The sequence below is a fragment of the Thermobia domestica genome, chromosome 15, assembly GCF_964235325.1.
Source record: "Thermobia domestica chromosome 15, izTheDome1.hap1.1, whole genome shotgun sequence".
In the NCBI taxonomy this organism is placed as follows: domain Eukaryota; kingdom Metazoa; phylum Arthropoda; class Insecta; order Zygentoma; family Lepismatidae; genus Thermobia; species Thermobia domestica.
In genome coordinates, this window is record NC_137468.1 from 21,629,669 (window position 1) to 21,652,654 (window position 22,986).

General features: G+C 35.3%; 1 protein-coding gene across 1 annotated transcript in view; it reads right to left on the reverse strand.

Moving 5' to 3' along the window:
• The window catches only part of LOC145672103 (ly6/PLAUR domain-containing protein 6B-like), a 57,928-nt gene that overhangs the window by 10,027 nt on the left and 24,915 nt on the right, over positions 1 to 22,986 (reverse strand). The window contains exons 2-3 of the mRNA XM_081741371.1: positions 3,698 to 3,818; positions 1,238 to 1,318 (exon numbers count right to left, since the gene is read on the reverse strand). Of these exons, the coding sequence (XP_081597497.1) occupies positions 1,238 to 1,318; positions 3,698 to 3,800 (184 nt within the window). The 5' untranslated portion in view covers positions 3,801 to 3,818. The remainder of the gene's footprint in view (positions 1 to 1,237; positions 1,319 to 3,697; positions 3,819 to 22,986) is intronic.

Sequence of the window (22,986 nt, forward strand, 5' to 3'; positions counted from 1 at the left end):
GGGGAAAAGACTGATTAAAGGGGTGGTAAAGACCAATTCCAAGGGGAAATTGACAATACCTGGAGAGTCAAAGCAGTATCCGGCTGTAGTCACATTTCTTTCTCATCGCTTAACTAATAAATGAAATTCATGATGAACGAAATCTGGAGATTGTGATGCGAACAAGTCTTTAACCATACAATGCACCGCCCGAAGTCCTCCCTCCCAATAAATGACTGAGATGTCAAAAGAGGGTGTAGAAGGTAAGAGAAACGTCAAAGAGTGTGCCGAATGAGGAAAGGATTAAAATTGCAACTCATGAGGAGTGTTTACAGACCTTTCAGTGACTCATGATCATCAGTTGTCATGCAATATCAAGTAATCGGGATTGTTGGTCATTGGTAAATGCTTCCAGACAAGTTTGCGGCGCATTTCATGAAATTCAAGCACTTAAACGATCTGCAGTGGTGGTTTCGTCTCGGCCGAGAAAGACATGGTTTGATCTTGAGTTTAGCGTCCCTTTCAGTAGCGACGCTATATGAGACGTAGACGTACAGCTTAACGTGGAATCCGAAGCACATGAGATTCCGTCGGAAATAGAACTCGGGTCTCTCACGCTAAACAGGTGTACGCTAACCGCTTAGCCACTAGGGAGCTGAAAGATATGATATATCAGTACAACATGGAACACCATATCACTAAAACACCTTATGTGGGAGCTTCTTCTTGGTTAAATGTTTAAGGTATATGCCTTTGGCGTGGTTGACTCTGGTTGGATTCTCAGTGGCAGCTCATGTTGTTTGCTTCCCACGTTAAGCTGTGTCTACGTCTAGCCCTAGTGATGAAAGGGACGCTAACACCAATCCAAAGAAAAAACCCAACGCATTCTGCGGGATTTGAAAACCATCTAGTCAGTTTCCACTCACTGCTCCCAGCGTTTGCGATCTAGATATGCTTAATTCATATATATGCATTGGAAAAACACGGTATTCTCAAGAGTATATCAAGTATACAACATGCACGTGTGCTGACGCATAGAAATTGAATTGATTTTGAGTTTAGCGTCCCGTTAAGCAACGAGACTATATGAGACGTGGACCTACTGATTAACGTGGAATCCGAACCACATGAGCTCATGTCGGGAACCCGTGTCTTTTACGCCAAAGGCGCATACGCTAACCACTTAGCTACGAAGAAACTGTTGCATAAAAATTATTACAGAGCAAATAAAGAGAGATAGAGAGAGAGTAAAGCTTACCTTCTGGGCAAGGCCTGTCAATGGCGAACCTGTTACACACCTCATTATCACTAACGTTGACACAAGTGTAGCACGTGAGAGCTGAAACAAGCAAACAAAACCAAAATGGCATTATTTAAAATACTAAATGATGTTTACACAATGAAAGTTTAAAGCGCAATCACAAACATGCTAATTAGAAATCTCGCTACGACATAATAAACAAACAATGCATGTTAGAATACATTACAATCTCTCTCACAATGAGATGAAAAGAGGATGAAATTCATATAAAGACAGCAACGAAAAAGTTAAGCTTATTTTGGGTGCTACGACTAAGAATAATTAACTAGTAAAAGTAAGAGAAAGTTTATATATATATACTATTATTGGATAGTTTCATCGCTTTACCCCAGTGGTTCACAACCTCGTTTATCTGGCGCCCCCTTCGTCAGCCCAACGTACTTCGTGCTCCCTTTCGTAAACCCTACATACATCACGCTCCATTCCTTAATTCTTGTTCATCATACGTCTTATCTTTTGACCACTTCTATGATTTCAGATTCAGCATTAAGTTCTCAAATTTCAATAATATTAATAATAATAATAACAAGAATAATAATAATAATAATAATAATAATAATAATAATAATAATAAGAATAAGAATAAGAATAAGAATAAGAATATAATAATAATAACCATATGCTTACGAACTGATATTTATTTCCATCAAAGCTTCTGCATACCAATATTGTGCAGTATCATTCCTTAGCCGCTTTGTTTTTAATGAAACAATAGGCCTCATGCTTACGCAATAGTTATAATTTGATTGTGGAATGTTTAACGTTTCATTGTTACAACCAGTGGCGTATTTAGGGGGGCTTCCGGGCTTAAGCCCCCCCCCCGAAATCTTACTTACTATAGTAAAGTATATGAAATATCTTGCTGAATTTTCACATTTTCAGATAAAGTCCTCCCGAAAGTTAGCAAAAACCCCTCCGAAACAAAATCGTAAATACGCCACTGGTTACAACATTTGCAGTACAGTATTTATAACTAAGAATCAGAGGCGGATCTAGAAGATAAAAACTGGGGGCAGCTAGAACCCAGACTGTGATAGATATATGATGAGTTTACTATACACTTCCAAAAATATATAAATAATAGCTTAAATTGTTTTTGTTACTCAGAAAACTGGGGGCCTAGGCACCCCGGCCCTGGGCAGAATCCGCCACTGATAACAAGGAAAGGACATAAACCTGTCATCCAGACATCCGAATCAAACCTAGTCCATTCGATAAACATAACAAAGATATGTACATGCACAAAAAATTAGGTTCCATGGATAACATAGTAAGTTCCTGTGGCCCATTAACCCTATTCGTGGACTTACAGTGAAATAGCTATTGCATCAACACTGTTCATTGGAAAGTCATGGTTTATAATTCATTCTTTTCAGCATGAAACGAGGTTTCCAGAGGTACTATGCATTGGGGCCCCTAACGTTTTTGTCCTGTATTATAAAGGAGCCAAATGGTTAGAGAAACTGAATGTTTATGAAAGATTTCGTGGAACGACAATGTCGGTGGAATAAAACATGAACTCGATTAACTCTATATTCACGATATCCACCATCAACTCACATAGCGTCTTATCGAACCAACATCGTAGTTGTTTAATCTTTACGGAAAGAGAATTGCATATCTTAATTTAAAACTTAAATACCAAATGCATACTATGACTTAAATATTCACTTTCGTTATATTTGCAAACGTGTCCTTCTTATAATCTTAGCTAACTTAACTTAATCTTATAATCTTAATAACACGAACTAACTCTATGGCCTATGGAACCCATGATCAATTAGAAAAGCTCTCCATCGATTTCTGTCCTTAGCCAACTGGATCCAGTTTCTACTTTGGATTCCTATTTCTGCAAGATCTATCTTAATATTGTTCTCCCATCTGCGCCTAGGTCTTCCTAATGGACGTTTTCCGATTGGATTTAAGGTTAAAACTTCGAAAGCATTCTTACTTTCTTGCATTCTGGTTATATGACCTGCCCATCTGAGCCTCCTAGACTGTTTAACACTGCAACTAAAGTAAAATTCCTTCTGCTGAGGCATATTTCTTAAAATCACTAGTCTTGATATGCTAAAGTAAAAATTTTCTAAATCAGATATTCCACCATTGTATATAATATGACATCATAAAAAATCAAGGTATTAGATTTATTATTTAGAAATAACATCTATTATTATTCTAGAATGTTTATTTTACAAAGCTTATTTGTTTGAGAAATAGGACCCTGGTTGTAACAAAGTCGTTACATAATTGGGTAATCCTTGGATCATGAAAACATAGAAAAAGAGAATCAATGACAATATGCACTTACGATTGTCAGCCTCCGTTATGATAGATACACCTATGATTGAAGCATGCTAACATTTATATTCTTATGTATTAATGTAGAGTACTTACCCCATTTAGAGGATTCACTGTCTGTTGTCGTTGTTGCCATAGTAAATAAACATCCGAAGTACAATACACAAATAATCCACAGATGCCTCTGGCTCCAATCCATAACAGATGAATATTTCACCTTTGAAAGAAACAGAAAAAAAATGTTTTTTGTAATTATTGAAACGTAGAAGAGAAAATACTTTTTATTATTATCTATTAAAATAAATTTATAGCCTCTCAGATACGGTAAACTAAGTTTTTCTTTTCAAAGAATCCAAGTCTGTGGTAAAAGAAGTTTGGAGTCTGTAGTGCAAAAAAAAAAAAAAAAAAAAAAAAAAAAAAAACTCAACAGTCTCTACGCATTGAAGCTTCCTCAACTGCGTTTTGCACCACCCGATTATCAAGGAATGTCTTCCCTTCCAAGAAGTGATCAAGATACCAGAAGAGGTGGTAGTCAGTGGGAGAAATTGCCGGGAAACACGGTGAACGAGGAATCGTTTCTTAATGCAACTCATTGAGAGCCAGCCCCGTGATTTGTGGCCGAGCATTTCCGTGCAAGAAGAGGGCGCTATGATGTTCAATGCTGCATGTATCATATAATAAGTGGATCATCAAACGATAAGAGCATAAAGATTCTTCCATTAACATCAAATAATGGACAAGTGAAATACACGCATATAATAATATGTGCAATGCGAATATTTTACGGGCAACGAACGAGAGTGGAGATGGTGAACAGTCTTAATAATGACAGAAAGGCGACCGGGAATAATCAAAACAGCCTAAATTAATATTTAAAAAATAATGAGTATCTCAGTAGTCAAAACAGGCAAATATTTTCATCATGTTAACTTGGTATTAAACATCTTGTCATCAATTAGGTCGTAAAATCACCTTATTTTCGTTATAAGCATAAGAACATATTTATCAGGAATTTTTATTGGCTATTCTAAACTTAAGAATACAGTATCAAAAACTTCTCGAAAAAAAAAAGTTGAACAAACATGGACAATAGTGCATATAGAAAGACAGCTTTTAACCAAAACTTCATTCGGATTTTAACTCTTGATTGTTCTACTTTGTTCCATCTTTGTACATCCAGAACTTAGAAGTAGCAAAGCAATAGAGAAGTCTCTGGGAAGCAGTCACCAGGACTCAATTATAAAATTAACAAAAAGGACAACTAAGTGTCACAGCGTTGTACGGTATAAGTATGACAGTTTGAATATCTATTGACATAAAAAAAGTAAATCGAAAATAAAAGCAACGAAATAAAAATAAGAATAAGAATAATGTTTGCATAATGAAAATAATTAATATTCTGAATATAAACGAAATAATTACGTATAAGTTAAGCCAACAATCAAATAAATTACTGAAAGGAAGAGACATACACACACTACAAAAAAATATGTAAATGGCAATATACTAAATACATACGAAATATAGTAAATATCAACATGTACTGCATTTTTGCACGTTATAATTATGTAATTTATTTTAAATATTAGTTAAGTTCAAGTGTATTTAGTAACATGAAATTTCCTTGACATTAGCTAATACTGTATATTTTTTTAATCCAAGAGAACTACAAATTGAAGACAACTCCATTATATTTTAAGAAGAATTAAAAGAAAGAAGTACATCTATACGAAATACTGAGTACATTTTCAGTATTTACTATAAAATTGTAATAAATAAACTTTCAGTTTAGCGTTTGACGATTAAGCCCTTTAGGCTAAGGAAGACGTATGACTAAAGCAAGTGAATGATTGATGATGGAAGAATTGTCGGAAAATGAGAATGTGGGAGGAAACGGAAATACCCAGAGAAAATCCAAGGAAACGATAATGTTCTCCCACAAGCTTACAATCCAGGGACTCCAGGCACCAGAAGTTAGCACTCTACCACTGATTCATCTGCCTCCTTCTAGACTAAGCGTTAAATTAGGTACACATCTCCTGAAGTCTTTCGCACGGAAGAGTCCACTAAATCTTCGAACGTCCCGGGCTGAAGCGCTAGGCGAGGAAGAGCGTCAAGTTAGTTAAACCTTGAAGTAAGGTGGTGAGTCTGTTTATTATTATTATTATTATTATTATTATTATTATTATTATTATTATTATTATTATTATTATTAATAATAATAATAATAATAATAATAATAATAATAATAAACTCCATATCATATGCCGCGAAACCAAGACAACCTCATAACAACTTCATACCTTTGAGCACGAAATTGCGGCAAACTACCTCGTCTAGGATTCAGAAATATACAATATTTCATGAAGTCATTATGTAAAACACATTAACGGTGAACTTATTTTTAAATGTTATCCATTGTTGTCTAAAATTTTTCTATTAGTAACTGTTATTGAGTTTTACGTTCGTATGTTTTCCTTTGACGTCTAAATTCCTTAAGTGTTTCCATTCGTTTCTGGTAATCTAACTCTTGTGTTTAACATGTAACTATTATTATTATTATTATTTCCAGAAAAACAAACCGTTTTACGTCACACTCTCACTTGCTTCAGTAACAAATTATATAATAGACGATCAGAAATTGACTATTCCAATACGAGCAAATAACACTAAAGAGTATTGTATGAGTTTATTAGTTTCCATACATATTATAAAGACAGTTGCTTTTAATAATAAATATTTTTAGATTAGGCTACTTTGACTCTATTTCTAATAGGGTTTGGAAAAGAAATTTCTGATAAAGTGTCCAATTCGACATTTATGTAGATGAAACATTTTTTCGAAAGCTGCATACGACATATACATTACTGTTGCAGACATAATGTAAAGTACATTTCTCTTTATTTTGCCTGTAATTGCGCAAGAAAATAAAATTCTTCGTTTGTTGAACCAAGCACTCTTTTTTTTTTTTGCCTTAAAAGTAAGAAGAGTGACGACGTAAGTGGTCGACCTTGAGGAGTGATTCCCTTGTCCTTAGTAATGAAATGCATTTCAACCTAAGTCAGTATTCACTTCTTTAGTTTCTTGTTAAATATAAGGTCTAAGTGGATTAGACTATATTTAATCTATTTTTGTATGATAATTTTGTGTACTATTTAATTATTTATTCAAATGGCAGTTCTCAGAGTGATGCAAATATGAAAATCTATTACCTAAATATCTTTGTATTTCTGTTATTCATCCCTCAATTATGCAAACAGTCAAACATCATTCAGACATGTAATATTAACAGTCTATAAAGACTACTACTACTACTACTATTACTACTGATAATAATAATAATAATAATAATAATAATAATAATAATAATAATAATAATAATAATAATAATAATAATAACAAAATACAAGAAGAATATAGTATCATAAAAATCTGAAAGAAAGTAGAGGGAAAGGGAAAAAAACTGGCAGAGATTTGGTGAACCGACTTCTCTCAAGACTGTTAGGTGCCAACCGCTTCCGAAGATACTATAAACACCTTTAAGTTTGTGGACCAGGTGAAGTTGAAGCAGTTGAAATCAGTTACTGTTGGCTATAGCTCCATGAGGAGTGATATATGTGTGCTTCGTGTGAAAGTTTTTGTTCACCTATTTGTACGAGAACAATAGTGTGACTACTGGGAGATGTGTTATTAATAGTAGGAGAAATGTACAGTTTAGAGTTTAAAGAGCTGATATCAAATTGATGTTATTGCTGATTACCATTCGTTGGCTATAAAACATAAGGTTCGTATGTCCTGTAAACCGACATTCATGTGTTTTTTTTTCATCTACAGACTAACAAACCTTTGCTATATGTAATTGTACAGCACTTTAAGAGAAACCACTACTTCACAGTGCATTCACATATGAAGCAACACACATTGCTTCAGCGTTGCCAGGATTATCGGGTTTAAAATTCTCACATTATCACTGGTGAAAGAGATTAATGCATCGTCCACAAACGCAAGAAAGATAACGACTTGAATACTCGATAACTTTAAAATAAGATAATGGAGCAATGAAAGTTTAAACAAGATTTATAAACTATGTCAAATTCCTCATGTTTTAAAACCAAACGTCCATTATTAATTTACTCTGTAGACGTCATTGCTTCTTTTCTTATTTATTACATTCTTAGATATTCAGTAAAATTAGAAAAAAGAAAAATGCTGGCAAATGTCTGTCATGGGGAATAATACAATTTCCGAAGGTGGGGTATTTGCAGCGATTACATTCATGCAACATGTAAATCAACTTAGGATTTAGGATTTAGACTTCTGGAGTTTCGGCGTCTATAGTTACGGTATTTAGCGGGTAACGTGTAAGAGATGACGCCCCGGATAGCACACTATCCGTGGAAAGGGAAGGAAGAAAAGATTGGGGAAGGAAGGAAGCGGCCTGGGACCTATAAGTTAGGTACCAAATTTCACAAAATTAAATCCCCACGTTAAGCGGGTTTGCATATCCAGGCTCCTAACTATGAAAACATTTACGCTCAGTCCAACCTCAATCATTTCACGAATTCAACCTGTTTTACATATGTTATTAGGACATAATATCGATTGTAATTTATTCTAAAAACACTTTTATACATTGCAAGAGCTGTAACGTCCAAATATTTACTGAGAACTCATAGTCGTATCGGAATAAACAAAAGCGAGTATGGAACAGTAAACTGCTATAACAAAAGGCAAAAGAAGATGTGCAAAGGCATACAAAATGGTCGAGTGGTTTGGGTCGATACACTATCAATCACAGGTTTGTGAGTTCAAACCCTGTAGCAAGTTGTTTCTATTTTAAGTGTTTTCCTATTTTCGCCCGGAGGCTGAAAATATTTCTTTGAGTAACTCATTGAAAACTTCTTTTGTTTCAAATTCGATTAGAACGGAACATTATACGAATTGCGAATCTTAAATCCATAGCTAAAAAAATGAAGTATACTCACTACTCTATTATCCTCTGATTTGTAACGAAACACTATTTATAAACAGTGGTGACTTCAGAAAATTATCCTCGGGGGGAATTTCAATATGCGGGTGGAGGACAAACATTGGTAGTCCACATTGAGCACGATCGAATATATGGTCCTGAAGGCGGAAATTTCTTAGCTCGAGAGGGGTCTCAAATTCTCCCTCAGATCACGTCCTGAAAGCATCATTGCTTAAAAGCTTTTCGTAACAAATATAATATTACACTTGTTTCTCGTTCTACATTTAGAATTGGTAAAATCATAACTTATAGAGGATTATAATAAAAGCATAAAAATTACAATACCAACCATGTATAAATTATCCTGTAAGTTACCAACCTTGAGTCAGATTAAAACTCAAATATTTGTTTTCGGATTGCACTTAGAAGTAAGTCCTCTCTATATAATCCTGATTGGAAAGCCATGTTTAACACTAATTAATTAATCAATATTTATACGAATATTTTTTATTTTACTATTTTTACTATTCAATATTACATACACTTCATTTCCAAAATCAAAATTTCGAAAATGTATATTGCACGAGTGCAGACTCGCAAATAAATGATTATTTATCGTATATATTGGTCTCTATTCGAAATTGTATTTAATCGAATCCGACAAGAACACAGTCAGAAACATCGAGAACAGGTGAAAAAAGAGAGAGAGAAAAAGGCGTTGTACCCGGGAAGTAAGTTCGAATGGTGCTTTACGCCTTAGACCACTCGGCTATGGTAACAACTAGTGATTGTAGCAAAGCCTTCGAGTAGTATTCTTATTACAGAATAACATTTTCTATTGCCTAAAATTTAAAATTAATTTACTTTGATATATCTATTAATTTGTTACATGAACTCGTTCTTCTTACTTTGATGAATGATGTATGTTTTTGATATAGATTCTATTACACGTTCTTTCGTAAATATTATAGAAAGTATCAGGGATATTTATGATCTTTCATGGAAATTGACTGGCGCATGCGCAGTACAGAGACAGTTCAATTGGAAGGCGAGGAAGGAATTGCTAACACACTGCTAGAATGTTTCATCGCTGTGAAGTATAAAGAACTGCTAAAATGTGTTTTACGCTTGCGTAAAGAATCACCAAGTTAATGTTTGTCCAAGTTCTCACAAATCAACTGGATTCATGAAAAATAATTAATATTGTCATTACTGCACAATATGAAGAATAAAGAATGTATATTACACCAGGCCCGTATCCAGTGGGGGTCTAGGGGGGCCGGGCCCACCCTAAATTTTTGCGGGCCCCATCTAAAATTTCCACGGTAGGCTTGCAAATGAACTATCATATGGTGATGAACTATAATATGGTTGGTTCGGGCCCCCCTAACTTCAGTCACCCCCCTACACTTTTGGGCTGGCTACCGGCCTGTATTACACCACATTGTTCTCGAATTCGAACTTAGCTAAGGAAGGGACAATAAAAAAAATGTGATTTATTCATTCGAATTAAGATAATTCAATGAAACTAGAAATTACACAATCAAAAGGAAAAATATCGTTAAAAAAACAATAATACTTTTATCCGAGATGTGAAATAAAGTTATTAATTAACTGAAATGAAAGTAATATTGGGCATGATATAGAGTAAGAAAAAAAGTAAATGTATTCTTAGAAACGTTCAAAGTAAATTCATAAATACTTTTTGAAGATATACTACTCTTCCTTTACGTTTTAACGAACTAATAAGTAAACAAGCAAAGGAAAAGAATGAAGAACGAAAGTATTGCTCTTGAAAAAATATAATAAATAAATGAAACTTAAATAAATGTTTACACATAAAATAACACACTAGTACTTCGTGTAGTCACCTCCAGAGTCAGTAACTTCTTGAAGTCTGGAGGGGATACTAGATACAAGTCTCGAGCAATACGACGGTGTGTCACGAAAATGTTGCCACAGTTCCATAACATGATTTTGAAGAAACGTTTGGTCTCTGTCTTCACGTCTCTCTTCCCATTCTTGCACCATGTAGGCCCACAGATGTTCAATTGGGTTCAAATCTGGTGATAGAGGGGGCCACTCAATACAAATTAACTCTGGATGTTCACTTAGCCACTCTTGTGTTTGCCGGGAAGTGTGAACAACACTGTTGTCATGCATAAATATACATTCTTCCTGTTCGGGTAAGTTTCTTTCTAAGGACGGTAACAACGTTTTTTTCAAGGATATTAATGTAAACACTGCTGTTCATTTTCTGAGGCACCGCAACCAAATCTCCAGGACCAGCAGCCGTCATGTAACCCGAAAAATGTGCTGATATTCGTCCTGAACAAGAAGTTCTGATAATATTTTGTTCAGCATACCTGGTTCCGCGCGGTCTATACAATATAACTCCGCCTTGTTGGTTAGACTTGAAAACCTTCTCGTCGGTCCAGATGACTAAGTCCCAATATGACTAAGGTTGGGTTATGTTATTCTGTGCCCATTCCATTCGTCTGGCCTTGTGAGTTTCAGTCAGGAGAGTCTTCCTAGTGGGTCTTGAACAGTGTAGACCAGCCCCTAATAATCTTCTTATTATTGTTTCGTGAGAACAATTATATTCTCTGGCTTTGTCCAAGAGGATTGACGTGTGGCGTAGAGGTTTGTTGATTACTTCTGTAACTAAAGCTTGATCTTGAACTGCAGTTGTCACTTTTGGCCTTCCACTTCTTGACCGAGACCTGAACCATTCACCACCTTCTTCATGTCGCTGAACCCATTTCTTGATCGTTTTCTTGTCACATCCCAGATCTCTAGCAATCTGAGGCACAGTTTGTCCCATTTTTGCTCAGCCTATGATTTCTCCTCTCAGAGCAACAGACATTCTCCACAACCTTTAGAACGAGGCATTTTGAGAACCTGTTAGAAATTTGCGTTCTGGCGTGTATGACAAATGTCGGTAAAGTGCATCTTTCTGTTTCTACTGCGCATGCACCAGTCAATTTTCATGAAAGATCATAAATAATCCTTACAATTGCTGTAATATTTATGAACGAATACGTAATAGAACCTATATTAACAACATCATTCGTCAAAGTAAAGAATACCGTAAACATAAAACAATTTCAACAGACTATTACATCAGGCCAAAATAGGCTTAAACTTCAGAGAATACAAAATAAATTTCATACTGTAACAAAAGATTGAACATGAAACACGCTTACTATATTTTCAACTTGTCACATTAGCCGAGTGGAGTAAGGCATTCGGTTAGAGATTCTGAGGCACCATTCAAGAGTATTTCGACTCCCACCCCAGTACAATTTGGTTTTACCTCTTCTTGACGTTTCTGTTTGTGATCCTGCTGGATTCTATTAAATATAATTCCGTAATACGCTAAAATATAGGTAATATTTGAAGTTCTTAACCTCCCATTTTTACATTTTTCAAGCTCAATTGAGAAGAAAGAGGGAAAATGAAAGTACAAAGATTTACAATAATTACTTAGCATTTACTGTCATTGTAAATGTGGATATTTTATTTATGAAAATGTATAATGAACTAAAAGTATATTTAGTAGGTCCATTTCTCCATTTTTCGATTCTAACTTGAAAGTTACAGTTTAGGCGGTGACATATCGAAGACCCAGGGGGGTTGAGGGAGTTGTAACCCCTCCCATTGAAACTTTTATATTCTATTGAAATAAAAAGTGTTTCAGTTTATAATCTTGGAAAAGGAACAATCACTGTGTGTGGAGGACGGTTTATTTATACTACGATTTATCACTTCCAAATGTGTAGATGTGACTGGATATTGTGTATAATCATTCAAGAAATATAAGACAACGAAGGGACTTCGTAAAACCTTCACGCCACCCCAGGAGGACGAAGTGAGTCCCGCCGTCCCTCGGTTGGGAACTACTGCTTGCGAGGGAAACATTCTAACAGTGTGTTAGCGTTTCCTTCCTCGCCTTCCAATTGAACTGTCTGTGTACTGCGCATGCGCCAGTCAATTTCCATGAAAGATCATAAATAACCCTGATACTTTCTATAATATTTACGAAAGAACGTGTAATAGAATCTATATCAACGACATACATCATTCATCAAGGTAACGAAGACATTCATGAAACAAATTAATAGATATATTATATCAAAGTAAATTAGGTTTAAATTTTAGGCAATAGAAAATGTTATTCTGTAATAAGAACTACTACTCGAAGCCTTTGCTACAAACACTAGTTGTTACCATAGACGAGTGGTCTAAGGCGTTCGGCTTGTAAAGCACCATTCGAACTTACTTCGAGTCCCCGCCGATTATATCAAAGTAAATTAGGTTTAAATTTTAGGCAATAGAAAATGTTATTCTGTAATAAGAACTACTATTCGAAGCCTTTGCTACAAACACTAGTTGTTACCATAGACGAGTGGTCTAAGGCGTTCGGCTTGTAAAGCACCATTCGAACTTACTTCGAGTCCCCGCCGGGTATAACGCTTTTTTCTCTCTCTTTTTTCACCTGTTCTCGATATTTCTGTTTGTGTTCCTGTCGGATTCGATTAAATAGAATTTCGAATAGAGACCAATATATATAATAAATAATCATTTATTTGCGAGTCTGCACTCGTACAATATACATTCTCGAGATTTTGATTTTGGAAATGAAGTGTATATACTATTGAATAGTAAAAATAGTAAAATAAAAAATATTCGTATAAATATTGATTAATTAATTAGTGTTAAACATGGCTTTCCAATCAGGATTATATAGAGAGGACTTACTTCTAAGTGCAATCCGAAAACAAATATTTGAGTTTTGATCTGACCCAAATTTGGTAACTTACAGGATAATTTATACATGATTAGTATTGTAATTTTTATGTTTTTATTTTAATCCTCTATAAGTTATGATTTTACCAATTCTAAATGTAGAACGAGAAACAAGTGTAATATTATATTTGTTACGAAAAGCTTTTAAGCAATGATGCTTTCAGGACGTGATCTGAGGGAGAATTTGAGGCCCCTCTCGAGCTAAGAAATTTCCGCCTTCAGGACCATATATTCGATCGTGCTCAATGTGGACTACCAATGTTTGCCCTCCACCCGCATATTGAAATTCCCCCCGAGGATAATTTTCTGAAGTCACCACTGTTTATAAATAGTGTTTCGTTACAAATCAGAGGATAATAGAGTAGTGAGTATACTTCATTTTTTTAGCTATGGATTTAAGATTCGCAATTCATATAATGTTCCGTTCTAATCGAATTTGAAACAAAAGAAGTTTTCAATGAGTTACTCAAAGAAATATTTTCAGCCTCCAGATGAAAATAGGAAGACACTTAAAAAAAGAAACAACTTGCTATAGGGTTTGAACTCACAAACCTGTGATTGATAGTGTATCGACCCAAACCACTCGACCATTTTGTATGCCTTTGCACATCTTCTTTTGCCTTTTGTTATAGCAGTTTACTGTTCCATACTCGCTTTTGTTTATTCCGATACGACTATGAGTTCTCAGTAAATATTTGGACGTTACAGCTCTTGCAATGTATAAAAGTGTTTTTAGAATAAATCACAATCGATATTATGTCCTAATAACATATGTAAAACAGGTTGAATTCGTGAAATGATTGAGGTTGGACTGAGCGTAAATGTTTTCATAGTTAGGAGCCTGGATATGCAAACCCGCTTAACGTGGGGATTTAATTTTGTGAAATTTGGTACCACCACGGCATTTGATCACTTTCGGTCAACCATTTCTGGTACACAGTACCTAATACGGTTTCTGGGGTGCGGCGTTTCCAACGATTGCACACATGCATCATGTATGTCAATCAAATCATCTTGACGAAAGAAATCGATCGGTACCAAAATTTGTCATTTTCGTTACACTGTACCTAATACAGTTTCCGGTGGTGTGGTGTTTCCAGCGGTTGCACACATTCAACATATATACCAATCAACTCGTCTTCACGAAATAAAGCGACTGGTACTGGAAGTGGTCACATATATTGCATGTATGCAATTGCTGAAAATATCGTAACTCTCAGAAACCGTATTATTCCCTTGTGATGCCATGATGTTGCATTGGAATTCAAAGGAGTTCAGTTGATATTAAACCAAACATCGCTTACATAAAACGCTGAACTTCGAAACCCTTTATAGTTTCTTTTCGTAGATAAGAAAACGAGGTCAATAATAAACGTAGAAACAGAACTCAAATGGTTACGCCTGACTAACTTCTTTCCTACGCTAGTTCTCTTACGCAGCGTTATTCGGTGAATAAATACGCCTTATATAAATGAAAAGAAACCTTTCAGTTTAACGTCCCACGATAACGTCTTTTAGGCTAAGGGAAACGGATGATTAGGGCAGGTGACTGATGATGGAAGAATTAGTGGAATGGGAATGTAGGAGGAAACGGAAGTACTCCGAGAACACGACAGATGCACTTTCTGTGTATTGTTTGTTATTAACAATTATTCTCGATATTATATGTAGACTATCTCTTTTATTTATTTATTTATTTATTAGAATATGATTTCCATTTTTATCACAAAGATTTCATTAGGCCAAGCCAACAGCTTAAACTAAGAAGTGAACCAATATTTGGGTTTGTGTCCTAGCAACCTTACCGGGAATCCAACTCATGCCAACACTCATATAGAAAGCCCCTTGTATTAACATTCGTTACGAAGGTACATTCGTATTTTTGTGCAGGAGAATCTTCCCTCTTTTCCTTGCTACCACTCATTCTAGCTTTAGAACTTCTTGTATAGATTTAAAGACAAATTTTGACCAAAGCATATATTAACTAATAAGTAATAGCTTTAGAGTTTCGATAAATTAACTTTGCCTTCATCAATGTGTCTGATAAAAGGTCAGCATAATGTGTCTGATGAAGGCAGAGTTAATTTGCCGAAACTGTAACGCTATTATTTATTAGTTAATATATGCTTTGGTCAAAATTTGAATTTTATCCTTGTAAAATACATTCTAATGTTTATGCGTACTTGTGAAATTTCAGGGAACAATCCCAATTAAAACAGATTTTCAACTGTCTATTGTGTTATCGTCTTCTTGAGCTGGATTGTGATGTAGCAATGATGTCATAGCAGTAAATGTGTCAGTGATGCTTCTCAATTTTATTTCTACTGTTGTAAGAGGTAGCGTGCGAATTACTGTGGGGATGAGGGAGATATTCCTTTTTAATCAGAGTATGTCCGCCAAAAGAAACTAACTGAAGAATCAATGCCAGGAATTCTTGTATTTCCCTCTCAAACCATATTTAGTGATAAAAAAGGGTCGAGTATATTCTAAAATTCCACTGAATTTTCCCTTTTATGAAATGTCAATCTCTTGTCTGTATTCCCAAATGAAAGATGTAAAATTTCCGGGATCTATTGATAGTTGTTTTTAGCATCGCATTAATAGTTCGAGTATATGTGTGATGCTAACTTCCGTATTTAGAAACACGTTTAATGAAGTAAACAACGATTTATATATTAAAAATAAGACCATCCACGATTTCTCCGCAGTGTTGCTGAAATACATTAGGAGAACTTAAGTTTCAGTAAAGTAATTCTTTTTCTTCTTTGATTTCTTCTAATGCTCTTGGACAACGCAGCACAAAAGTTGTTGATGGTCTTTTCCAATCAATAAAGTATTTCTATATATAGAAGTTAGCATCAGTTAAACTCTTAACACGACGTTGAAAACGACTTTGTGTAATGTTCTTAATGTTTAGCTTCTAATTTCATACATCTACCACAATATACACTTTATTTTCCCTTGTTTCTCTGTCGTTTGGTTTAAGTAATTTATGACACCTTTAGTTGTCACGTCCAATGGTATCCTCATACCTTACAGTTCCTCGTCGGAAGTAAGTTTTGGTATCGTCATATCTTTCAGTTCCTTGTCGGAAGTGAATTTGGTAGCCAAATACCTTTCAGCTCTTCGTAGGATGTGAATTTGGTATCCTCATAATTTTCAGTTCCTCGTCGGAAGTGAATTTGGTATTGTCATACCCTTGACATCCACGTCGGAAGTGAACTTGGTGTTGTCATACCTTTGGATGACGATGCTACACTAGCTATATACGTATAACGAAGTCATGTATGGATTTACAAACGTCTTACATTGTACATATACACTCACACTCGTTTGAAAAGGTTACGTTCGGGTATCACAGGCAATATATAGTTTATTTGTTATTGCTACATTTATTGATTTAATAAATTTCTTGCTTTTTACTCTTGTCACATATATTTGTTTGTGTTTAACGGGGGGAGGGGGGCAAGCGTCGTTGTCTTGTTTTGAATTATTACACCTTCAGATCTCTGTGCCCTGGTGTCTTCATTTTACGCGTATCTTCCCCAATATGAATAAACTATATTCGCTCACTAGTATAGGAGAACCGAGAAATACAGTTAGGATGTACTTACTGGTGATAGATAAGTTTAGGATGCTCACTAAGTCTGCAACTGGAAATTATTCACTGACGAACTTAATTCTTGTCTATATTTGTTGCGTTGCGAACAATGGTCAGAGCTCCGCCCACCTTCTTTCCATCTCAAGAACAGTAAATATGCCAACTCATTGCTACCATAACCTGTTCCAAAAGATAAAAAGAAAAACGTGCTGTGAATTCGCAACTCGTCTGTAGCAATTTCCTCTCTTGTTTCTCTGTTGTAGAATCGGGTGGTTGATGGTGATGACTTGAATCCATGAACTGTTTCCCATTAACACTTCTTTATTCTTTATGAACGATTGCTGTTGTGCTTAATGAATACGCCTTCCTGGTCTATTAACCCAACTTTAAAGCACATAACAGAACACTAAACAAGTAATTGGCGTGATGCACATTACCGGAAAATGAATGGGAGGAGTGTAACTTGTTAACGGCTGCACAACAATAATGACGATGGATAGATACAGTGTTATAACAGCCGCTAAAGTGATCGGTAGAGAGTTTTAGAAGGAATTTAAAGAGCGGGATTCCATTGTTGCGGATTGACAAAATACTTCTAAACGTCTAGTGAAAATTATGTTTTTTCTTCACACCTCTGTCCCTGTGTACCAAGGGTTTCAATTCTTACACCACAGGAAAACGTTACTATTTCAGTCAAAGCTTTGTCTTAAGTCTGTCTTGTTTTGACATTTTAGTACATGAAATCTTTATTTAAAAAGTAACGAGCGAATGTTTTGAAGTTAAAAAGAGACGGAGAAAGGAAGAATTAGTGGAATGAAAGATACCCACACGATGGCTCGACTCACGTCTCGCAAACGAGACCAGGCATCTCTGTTTAAATTCAAGACGGTGGCGGATCTAGTTCGAAACCGTGGGGGGGGGGCTAGGCCCCAGTCTTTTGAGTGACAAAAATAATTCAAGCTATTATATATATATTTTTTTTAAAGTTTATAGTAAACTCATGATGTAACTTCATAGCCTGCGTTCTGGCTGCCACCCTCCAGTTTTTACCTTCTAGACCTGTTACTGACGAGACGAGACGAGATTCAAACGAGACGGGAAATTTCTAGAGTCTCGTATGCAACACTATTTCACCCAAGATCTCGATCACTGATTTATTATTTAATGACTCAAAATTAGGGTTGCCAATTCTCGAAAATTAAAAAGAAAAACGGCACCCCTCAAAATTCCCTATGATATAGGTCTATGTGTGAAGTATCTCTGTTCGGACCCATCCATGGGAAGGAAATGTACTATCGTGAACAAAAGTACATTAGCATCTGTATTCTGCATATCCTTAATGAATCAAGGTGACCAGAATTTTTACTTGTAAAAACGGGATGCATATGAATCGGCGAAGGGGAAAGGGGGTGAAGGGTAAATATCTGTCAGCCAGATGGCAATTTGGGACTCAGCAGTGTTTTCGATTCACAGAATATGCAAGCAAGAGTGATAACACAGCGTTACTACCCAACTTAAGTACTACCCAACAATACTTTTAACTTCTTAAACACTCAGAATTCCCACTCAATTCCCACTTGAACCACAGAACACTCAATTCCCATTTGGATATTCAGAATTTCCAGACACGGCTGAACCTTGCCAATGAGTATTGGTGCGGAAGAGTGTAGAATTTGCATTGACCATTTATATTTTAAATAATAATTACGGGGCACCTGGGGCATTTTTGTTTAAAAACGGGACATTAAGATGTCCCGTTTCAGAATTAAAAAAAAACTGGATAACGGTTGAAAAAATGGACTGTCCTGGCTAAAACGGGACGTCTGGTCACCTCGTAGTACATTCACTAATGAGCTGAATAGATACATTATGCTACAAACAAGAAACTGAAATCGGCATTGATCATTTTAATACATTTACTAGTAAGTGTCACTTCTTTAAAATTATCGAAACAGATGACCAAAAGTATATTAATCTTTACGTGACAATTTTGGATTTGGAAAACGAAATTTATTCTTTAAACTTATACTTTAATTACAGGAAATTGCTTTATGAAATTCTTTTTCACTCTCAATAAATGTATAAAATTCCTTACAAGTAAATTCCAAATTTTTCCTGATACAGTCAATGCCATCTTTTTAAAATTATCTAAACAGATTAACAAAATTATTAATCGTTGATAGATGGTGAAAGGTGACAGTTTTAGATTTACATAATGAAACTTACTTTTTAAATCTATACTTTGAAGCAGATGAAATTGCTTCAACTAGATACAAAATTGTAAAAACTGGTCACAAAGGAGCTGGTAAGAAGTTTGTACCGGTTACCGCATTTCATCAAAATAACAGCAATATTTCCGGCCAGGCCGGTGAAAAAACGGTCAGTTGGCAGCCCTACTCAGAATATAAAAATTGTAAGTTGATAAAGTGATGGTACGAACACAATGCAGAGAAATTATCAACGTTTAAATATACGTAAGTCATTGTACAATATGCTCCAATTACAAAAATGGTTTAAATCCTACCCTTCCTCGACCTCTCGTGACGCTAAAGGATTGCGATTAACTTTAAACGAAATTTTAAAAAGCAGACCATAAACTTTGTACATAAATTTACAAGAAAAAATACGAGAAAAGCGTTTCCATAATTGAGACGAGACGAGAAAGATTTTGGAGAGAATGAAGACGAGACGAGATTTGTACAGTCAGCGACAAAATTTCTTTCCATTTGGTAACATTTATTTTGGGAATAACGGTGGTATGACTGGAACGTGCAGAAAAATATATTCTTTTTAATTTACTGACAACTATACTCAAATTGTCCTTCCATTCTGAAGTTATTTATGAAACAAATTTCATCAAACGGAGAGAACTTTTGACGCTGACTGTACAAAACTCTGGAGACAGAAAGAAAAAATCTTATTCCTTGTCTCGTGAGAAGCACTAATGCAGGGTGCTAAAGGAAACGGGAGAACACAAAAGAAATTCAAAGGCAGAATGTCATCTCCTACAAATCTTCAGTGTTTGGGATTGAGCTCCAGATCCTTCGTACTTGAGGGGATAATTATTAACATTAAGCATCATGTCCCCTCCTGGTTCAAACTACAAATGGTTAATCCAAGATATGCTCCAGTGTAGATGAGTGCTGGTCTACATTGCAAATATAAGAGCTAAATTTTGGGTAGAGTTGCTTATGTAGAATGTGAATCTCCTTCTCTGTCTTCGCCTTTTCCATGTTATATGAGGTCGACGTTTATGTCTAACTCATTTCCTCTACTTTTCTCTATCTTGTAAATCCTCTATTTTCCATTGCTCCCTCTTCAAATTATCTTTTCCTTCTATCCAATCTTCGCTCTTCCCCTCTTCCTTCTTTCAGGTACTTCCAGCTTCTCAATTCTCTTTCTCGCATAGAACTCGTTTCTCCGTTCTACATGTCCCTGACGCCTCAGCCTGGATTCTTGAAACTTTGTGAAACTTCAGGCTCACTTCCTATATAAACTCGTTCTTAGAAACAACATTTAATGCCTTTTTAAATAAAAACTATATTGTATGGACTTTAAATGTACCAATTATTACACTTTTTATAGTGCTGTGTTATTTTTATATTTATCTCGACGACAGAAGAAAATCTTATGGCTGACAAAAAAAACTTGAATTCGAGATTGCAATAAATTTACACATTTCTTGGGCAACACATTTCCACCTTCCATGGCTCCGAATACCTATTAAATAACTTCACAGACGAATGAATGGCTCTTAACCCGCCATTTTTTCCTCTCTCTAAAAGCGACATTATTGAATATTAATTTATTTTTTTGAAACCTAGTTTCAAATTTTACTGCCATATTATACGTAAGTCGGTATCTTGAATAATTACGTTCGTTCTACCATGCTTTCATCTCACTCCCTGTTTCATACGCTAATGTTTGCACTTATACAGAGAATGAAGTGTGTATGCATGTAAAAAAATGTCTATAGTGTTATCACCCAATAAACCAACACACAAATGAGCCTTAAAAAGTAAATTTCGAAGAGAAAATGTGACCAAAGATTAATGTGATGATGTTCTTTTCAAGTTGGCAACGTTAGAGTGATCACTCATGCTTCGCTGTTAGACACAAAACTCCTCTCCGTGTTATGTTACACAGTGATTTACATTTAAAATGACACAAATAGGCTTCATCCGTTACGCTAATCGCTGAAATGTTTTTGCAAACCTTCTACTGTTTGGAATTAATGTGTGTCTGTGATGCGAAATTCAGAGTGCCGGAAATTTAGTAGACTCACCGCTGAGTATCTTATTAGTAGAGGAACTGTACCAAACCCGGGCCCGGGTCCATAAAGCGGGCCCCCTCAATTGCTGCTCCGGGTATTGGCGTATAATGCTAGAAATAAGCTGAATTGTAGTTTATCGTTGCTGTTGCATGCAGCGCTAGTTCCTGTGTTGATCAGTTATTCCTTTGTTCTGCAATGAACATCTGACGAGTTTTCATGCAGTGGAAAGTTTTGAAGCTCCGATGAGCAAGCATTGTTTTCCATAGTTAGTAAAGAGATAATTGAACCAACTATTTATTTATTTAATCTTAATGGTAAGAGGTATGTTCTATGTAATTAGCTAGTAATTTAGACGTAGGAGTGACAAATTATTTGCAGCGAAAGTAGAAACATGTATGGTCGTAAAGTGGGCCCCCTTGTCAATCCTAAAGCGAGCCCCTACTATGTTGTGCAAAATTAAAAGATATATTTCATACCAAATTCTCATGATTCGTGCAATTTATTTACAATCTTCAAGAGGTCCAAAATGCCCAAAACAAAGCCGAAACTAATTACTCAATATCGTGGTCGAGGACATGGTAGTGTCAAGCCATTATCAATATCCTATGATCCAGAAAAGTAAAAGATACCGCTGAAGGTGAAAGGAAGAGCCAAGGAAGACGATTCTGATTGTGGCTCAATCTCTGATAAAAGGAAGCATCAACAATATTCTCAACTTTAAACGTTCCACCGGGTAAAACATCGTCCATGGATGACGATGCCACCTGCACCTTCTGCACTGAAACTTTTTTGAGTGATACGAGAGTTGAACTCTGGGTCCATTGTATCATGTGCTTTTAGTGGGCCCATGTAGATTGTGAGGAGACTGCCAAAGTCGTTTATATTTGTGACTTTCGCCAGTAGAAATCTTAACTTTGTGAAACATTTCATTTATCACGTTTAATTTGGGTGTTTTGGTTCTGAAGTTTGAGAAATTTTTTTTAATGCCAAATAAGTAGGTTGCAGAAAGAGAGATGTTTAGATTTTTTATTTCTACCAGTAGTATTGAATATTTCAGTTTTGAAAGTTTCAGTCAAGTTTAGTCTATTTGAAAGATTGTTCTACAGCTTAAAAAAGAAAAAAAAGACTTTTTGATCTGCTATTTCCGCCAGTAAAATGTGGAATATTTAAGTTTAGACATTTTCAGTTTACAAGTTTAATCTAGAATGGAGGTTGTGCTGGAGTTAAGAAAAAGACTCTCAGATTGCATTTAGGCCACTAGAATGTAGAATATTTAAGTTTTAAGTTCAATTTTAGTGTGCTCTTTACTTTTCGGAATTTGTTTCAATTTCTTCTAATAAAGTCTTTTAAACATTCATATTTCATTTTATTTTAATCCCCAGTGTTTAGGATGTTGTTTTTAGCTTAAATGCGTAACTCATTTAAGTAATACAGGTTTTCGTTTTGTGTAATTTATCTAAATTTAAAGGGGCCCGGTTTTGGAACAGTTTTTTCGAATGCCGAAAATGCAGTCCATATGAAAATCCATTTTTTCTCAACCTATTTTTTTCTTGATTGTTATGGGAAGAAACAAGCAAAGCAATTACATATCGTATTATTTTCAGCCTGAATATCACTTTTTTCTGATCGATATTTTCTTAGATATATGGAAAAAACAAAATGGGGGCCCACTTTTGGTACAGTTCCTCTATGTGTGTTGTTCCTAATATTATATGTATAGGCAATTCTGGTAA